This window comes from Natator depressus, chromosome 21 (assembly GCF_965152275.1).
Source record: "Natator depressus isolate rNatDep1 chromosome 21, rNatDep2.hap1, whole genome shotgun sequence".
NCBI lineage: Eukaryota > Metazoa > Chordata > Testudines > Cheloniidae > Natator > Natator depressus.
This window is the reverse complement of record NC_134254.1, coordinates 2,310,720-2,317,380: the sequence shown is the minus strand read 5'-3', so window position 1 is coordinate 2,317,380 and position 6,661 is coordinate 2,310,720. Positions and strand designations below refer to the sequence as shown.

Below are 6,661 nucleotides of genomic sequence, written 5' to 3'. Positions count from 1 at the left end.
TGTGTACAGAATGTTCCAAGAGCCCGGTTTTCAATCAGAAAATGCCATTTCACAAAAACAAGAGACTGCCTGTGGGAATGCAGCTGCTGGTGAAATTTTATTGAGAAAATGTCAGAATGAAGTGTTGTGATGGTGCCCAAATGTCCCAACTGACATCAAATCAGAACTGCTCTTTTTTTAAAAATCACTTTTTGAAACAGTCAAAATTATAACAAAATGTTTTGACTTTATCAAAGGGTTTTTATCAGTCCAAAAGTCAGGTTTGGTTTTTCAGTTTGGTTTTGTAGAAAGTTTCAAAGTATTTTATTTGTTCCAATGCGGAAAAGGGAAGAGATTTCAGTTTCCCTATCTCATGTGAGCATTGGGTGAAACCCCACTGCAGAAACCCCTGGCGTACTGGGGAGTTCCCAGCAGAGAATCAGCATGAGGTGCTGCGGACGATAACCACGGTTAGCTGTGCAGAACAGACACACGCTGTGCTTCTTAGGGAAGAAAGCTGAGCCACCCCATTTCCTATGGCCCAGCCTGGAACAGCGTTTACATAAGGACTCCGACCAAACCACTCACGACATTTCCTTTTGCATTTCGTCATCGTGGAACTCGCCTCCCCAGAGCGGCTCAGCTGTTCGGTTTCCGTAACGTGCCCAAAGTGCTCAACGCCTGTGCTGGCAGCGGATGTAGAACCCTCCCATCCCTCCAGTCTTAGTTGTAGCTGGGCATCCTCCCCTCGGCCCGACAAGGCAGAGGTGGGGAACCTCAGTCAAACAGGGTGATTAGAACTAGGGCTTGAAAGAAACCGAAAGATGCAATAGGCAGCCTTTGCCCCTCTCCAGGCCGTTTGCAGGGCGCTCAGGGTGCGTTAATGAACACCAGCCTGTGAAGCAAGTAGTTCTGACTCTTATTTTGCAAACAGGGTGGCCGAGGTAGGAGGCACTGTGCCTAAGGTTAGGCAAGTTATGGACAAAACCATTGAATTTCGTCCACAAGAACCAAGTCGTCCTGACTGGCAACTCCCTGCTCTAGCCCCTCAAGCCAGCTGCATGGCACGGGGATAAATGAAGACCATCCCCAGGAAGCTAGAGGAGAGGGGAGCAGGAGACCCGAGAGGTCTGTGTGCATGGAGCAGAATAATGGTGCACAAGCGCTAAGTTACGGTTATTAAAATGCCAATTTGCATTTATTCTCCCAACTATGCATTTTAATGTACAGGTGGAGTCAATGTCAAGGCAAACATCAGTGTGTAAGAAGACGACCCAGCCAATGGTTACTTTACAAGGCCGTACTTTATTGAAAGAGGGTAAGACGACACCACCACAGGGCAGGTCCAAGGGGAAAGCACAGCAGAGGGCATTTCTGAGAGCAGCAGAGCACAGCTCCTTGCAAAGCACTGGTGGAATCGGGCAAGGCTCTGAGTGCAGACAGAACAGAGACTGCCTTGGTGAGTCTGTGTACAAAATGCTGGTGGGTGTGCTGTACACCTTAACCAGAGGGAGAATCCAAACCCCCCTGGAGCTGGAGCAGCTGAAAATCTTGGCTTGGAGAGAAAAACACAACCAGGATTCCAGGACAGGAACACACACCCACAGGCAAGGATTAGAACAGACTGTGTCAGAGCTTCCTTATTGTGCAGAGTCTAGTGGAACAGTATGAAGGCAGAGATTAAATATTGCAGAGAATCTGTACAGAGCATCAGACAGTAACGGGATGAGGGATTAGTATAAAATAGGACTGAAGTACAACACCGAGAGCTACTCAAATGCACTGTATGGTGTATACAAAACAGAAGTGTCTGCCAAAGATGGTCCAAAGACGTTTGGCCCTTCAGAGCCCAGGACCGGCTTAGGAGGACAGTCCACGCATGGCACAGAGAAGCAGCACTAGACGCCTTCCCGTATGTGCTTCAGGTAGTGGGTTTTGGGCAGTGGGGTGCAGGCCACATTGTATTCTCTAGACATCAGACCTAACAGCGCTTTTCCCATCCTGTACCCCGTTCACACACATGGGAGGGGGGTGCAGGAAAAGACAGATACAGTACAGATGGCAGTCACCTTCTTCACGGGCATTGCCGCTTTACAGGAGTGGGCAGCCTTTACGCTTCTTGTTTTTCCTGACTTGTAAGCCGGCCCGAGTGGCCATCTCAAAGACTTCCCGCACGCCATCCTTCGTCTTGGCAGAGCACTCGAGGTATCCAAAGGCGTTGATTCTGTTAGCCATGTCCCTCCCTTCCTCTGGCTTCACTGGCTCCTAAGAGTCATTACAAAATAAACCTTTAGAATGCGGAGTTAAGCAGGCCAGACATGCAGTCAGGGAGATGCTGCATCTCTAGGTACTGACACAACCAGGACTACTCCTATCTGAGTGCCTCCGTTTTGGAAGAGCAGCTAGGATCGTCTCTGGAAATGCTTGAATATCCCGCACCTCTCAGGGACTGGGATTCTGCTGGAACATTAACAAGGCAGCAACAGCAGTCAGTAAACCTCCGCAGGAGTAACTGCACAGCTGGGAAAGGCATCAGCAGGTCAGTCTGGGCTGAGCCGAGGGACTACCCTGTTACTGTGTAGCAGGGATCTCCACTGCCTCGTGCAGAGGCAGCTGCTCTCAATGGGCGACCACCCTCTACCCCTCAATGCACGAGAGGCTCCAGGGCACTCTGAAAGAGGAAGTAGCTGCAGGCCTGACTTATCCCCACAGAACATGCCTGGCCCCAGATGCACTGCGCTTGCCATGGGGCTACGCAGCACAGCAAGAAGAGCACACGTGTCTGCACAGATGGGGTGGAACTTTCCTTTAAGGGAGGCTGGCATTGCCGCTAGAGGTGATGTAGCCCCCTTACCTGCTTCATCTTTGCTAGCTCCCTCCGGGTGTGCTCATCATTCCGTAGGTCCTTCTTGTTTCCGACCAGGATGATAGGAACGTTAGGGCAGAAGTGTTTCACTTCCGGAGTCCACTTCTCAGGAATGTTCTCTGGAAAAGCCAAGCACCAGTTAAGGACTTTGCACAGAGCTGACAGGGCTTTTTAAAATCATAGCAACCCCCTTGCAGGCCAGGCTACCACTGCTGCCTTCCTACGAAAGTTAAAAAAGGCACGTTTTAGGTTCTTTCCTGGAGAAATTGTACTGCTGAGCTGCACAGGACAGAGATACGGTGAGAGCCTTATTTGCACACCCTGACGGCTGTCTCATTAGCAGAGAGGCTGGGTCCTATACCCCCGTCACAGCTTCAAGGACACTGCTCTTCACACCACTGAAAAAAGCGTGAAGGAAAATCTCCACCCAATCCCCAGCAGCATTGCTAATGACACCCCTACAGACATGGCAAACAGAAGGGCCTTCAGAGAGCGAGAACATGCCAAGGAGCTGGGGGAAGGGAACAAACACTCATGAGGTCTGATTGCCAAGTGTGTTGATTCCAGCTGGTAGAGGGACAGCATCATGTGCTATTAGCCACCATTTCCTTGTGAAAAGCAGCACTGTAGTCCCTCTCTCCCTGATGGACAGTACTGAAGGGCACTTGAGCAGGATGTGGTACGATCATGCACGGGCCTGCAAGCCAAATGGGGTGGTTTAGCAAGAGCTGTAATCACAGCTGTGAAAGACAATTGTTCACTCATGAGCATGGAGGAGGCGACTTCTCTTGCCAATGGCACCAAGGCAGCCAATTCCTCCTTGGTCCAGAGAGTCCCACTGCCAGCCCCCCTCCTCCCTCCCAAGCAGCTGATGAGACACTGTACCAAGCAGAGAGCACTCTGGGAAACATCCTCATACCTATCTTCCCTCAAAGCCTCTGCCTAAACCTGCAGCCTGCCGAGCACATCAACCTACTGAAACGGAAGCATGAAGATTTGGGCCTTATCTATGTTCACAAACAGCCCCGATTCAGCAATGATGCAGTGACACCAGTTACTGCATTGGGGCCATTCTTGAGCGTAGACAAGGCCTTAGCAGTGATTGAAGTTGACATGAACAAGTTACACAACAGGTTTCCCAGGAGAAATTTCTTTTTCTTTACTATGAAGAAGTGTCAAAGGAAAGTAGATCATCTGCCACAAAATATCCAGGGTCAGGGAGAACCACAGGCAGCCAGGAATGGGAGTCAGAACTCCCCTCAACATACCCGCTTTAACGAAGGCTCTGCCAGCACGTGAATTACACATTGCCAGTGCGGCAGGTAGGAGAGGAGCAGAATCATGTCCTCTTCAGCACAGGAGATCATTGCTACGGAAGGAGAGATCCTCTTCAGCGTGATCACCAGCTCTCCTGGGTTTGGACTAGATCTTCACAATGTCAGGACAACCAGACTGGATACTAGATTTAGCAACAGAGTTCTAGTTTGCTGGCAAAACTGTGCTCCTGGCTCCACTTTCCTACAGCCTTCTTGTGGGTCGTGAAAAGACACTATAACCCCGCTGAAAGCCAGGAATTTGTTGGGCATGGAGGGCCTGAGAATGGAGCGGAAGTGCCACAAGGTATCTGCACTTCTGCTCCTGCAGGTTTCACTCTAGTCACCTAAGGCAGGCTGCAGAAGGGGCTGGTGGGAGTTCTGGATAGACTGCAGGCCTCATCTTCTGGGATCTCTTTCTGGCAGCATAAGCAAACACACTATATATAAGAGCAGGGTAGGTTTTTGCCGATGCCCAGAGCAGGACAGAGAGCGCATGATATACCCTTTGGCTACAGGGGAGACCAGGCTGAAATCAAGACCTGGCAAGTGACTAGTGCTAGCTCAGACACATGGCTCTCTTCAGGAGCCCCAGCCGTTGTCAAGAACAGCTGAAGCATTTTGGCCCCCAGGCCCTATCCCTGAAAGCCAGGACAGAGTATCCGCTGGAATTTGCCCTGACATTGCCAGACAATACCTGGATCTGCCAACACCTACATTGTCAGGTGTCAGACTCCTCTCTATCCACTCGGGTTTACACCCAGGTGCTGCAGAAGGAATGAGCGGCGAGGGCATGGGGTGGGTTGGACAGGGCTCCATTTATTTTGCAGCTGAGGAGGTTGCAAGAGGAAGGAGTTGACTTGCAGAAGCCGAGCAGGAGCGATGCCGTGACATTCTAAGTCTACTGAGTGCCGAGTTTGTTTGCTAATAAGAACTTTTCTGTTCCTCTCCAGGCTATTCTAGGCTTTCGGCCAGACTCATCTCTGCAGACTGCAAGCAGAGTGCTCTCAATCCAAGCCTGGGCTTAATGGTTTTGGAAGAACATGTTAATAGTCCTGTTTAGAGTGAACTTCACCCCTGTGCAGCGGGTCAGTAGCACAAGGCCCACCCACTTACCAAGTGGCTTTGTGCATAGCGGTGAAGTTCACTCTAGTTCCTAAACCCCACGTTTGTTCCCCTGGCCCCAGTGATCCTACCTAAACTGTCTGGGCTGTCGATGGAAAAGCACATGAGGATAACGTCTGTGTCTGGGTAGCTGAGGGGCCGCAGCCGGTCATAGTCTTCCTGCCCTGCTGTGTCCCAAAGGGCCAGTTCCACCTAGAGAAGGAGAGATTTAAAGAAGGCAGCAGCATACCAGACGACCAACCCCCCTGGCCCCCAACTGTCTCAGGCTGTAACGATGGCAATTCTCTCTGGCAGGGAAGCAATCCGTTTTTCTCAGTTAAGACAATTAAATTGCTTTGCTAATTCTGGTAGATTTAAAGGTGACCAGGCAATGCCCCTTCCCTAATCCATGTCCCTGGGCCCACCCTGCTGAGCTTGCCACTGCATGCTGGGTTGAGGAGAGCATTGCTGGAAGCAGCCTGTCGGCCTTTGCTTCTCTCTTCCTCCCCCGCTGAAAGGCCTTTCCTCCTCTCGGAGGTACTGGAGAAAAACAGTAAATAGCCGAGACCTCGAATAGTCTCAACAGCAATGCCTGGCACAGGGCTTGAGGAACCAGGCTGCCGTGGCCAGAGCATTGGGACGGGGGGGATGAGTTGTGTCACTGGACAGAGGGCATGGCAGGAAGCGGGCGGATGGAGGGGAAGAGCACACGGCAAACGTTCCACCAGAGGGGAAGCGAGCAGATCTGCCGAGCGCACGGCAGTTATAGCTGAACAGTCCCTCGTGCAGAGACTGTCCACGGCTTGGGAATACAGGCGCTGGGCAAACGCAGATGGCCCAAGACCCCCAGGAAAGTTACCTGCTTTCCATCTACTTCGATATCAGCAATGTAGTTCTCAAAGACTGTCGGCACGTAGACCTCAGGGAACTGGTCCTTGCTGAACACGATCAGCAGGCAGGTCTTCCCGCAGGCACCATCTCCCACAATCACCAGCTTCTTTCTGATGGCTGCCATTGCTGCAGAGACAAGAGCAAGGCTGCGGGTGAGCCACAGCCCCCAGGAAGGCCAACGGCACACCACACATCGCTCATTTTGTGCTGCCCTCTTATGGGCCACGCAGCCCTGTGCATTTAAGTGCAGCACCAAGACTTGGGCTCCACATCAATGCCAGAACTCAGTGTGGGGCTGGTTTGGGGGAGGAGGGTGCACTGCAGATCCCGTCTCCCTGATGGCACATAACAGAGGTTACTTTGCCCCACCACTTGCAGAAGTCCTTACGGCACACTTCACTGCCAGTCAGGAGTAAGCCCAGGGGCCTAGCCAGATTCTGGAAGGCAAGTTACTGCACTGCACAGAACACCTGTCACGAGCCTGAGCATTCCCAGCATTGCACGTATC

General features: G+C 51.6%; 1 protein-coding gene across 2 annotated transcripts in view; it reads right to left on the bottom strand.

The window, feature by feature from the left end:
* Nucleotides 1-1,206: 1,206 nt before the first annotated feature.
* Nucleotides 1,207-6,661, bottom strand: part of RHOC (ras homolog family member C) — a 32,342-nt gene continuing 26,887 nt past the window's right edge. Inside the window, exons 2-6 of one of the 2 annotated variants that reach the window (XM_074936028.1) lie at nucleotides 6,122-6,279; nucleotides 5,355-5,475; nucleotides 2,834-2,964; nucleotides 2,049-2,244; nucleotides 1,207-1,633 (exon numbers count right to left, since the gene is read on the bottom strand). In XM_074936028.1, the coding sequence (XP_074792129.1) occupies nucleotides 2,071-2,244; nucleotides 2,834-2,964; nucleotides 5,355-5,475; nucleotides 6,122-6,277 (582 nt within the window). In that variant the 5' untranslated portion in view covers nucleotides 6,278-6,279 and the 3' untranslated portion in view covers nucleotides 1,207-1,633; nucleotides 2,049-2,070. Of the gene's footprint in view, nucleotides 1,634-1,986; nucleotides 2,245-2,833; nucleotides 2,965-5,354; nucleotides 5,476-6,121; nucleotides 6,280-6,661 lie in introns of those variants that run through there. The other variant, XM_074936027.1, reaches the window with a different exon arrangement.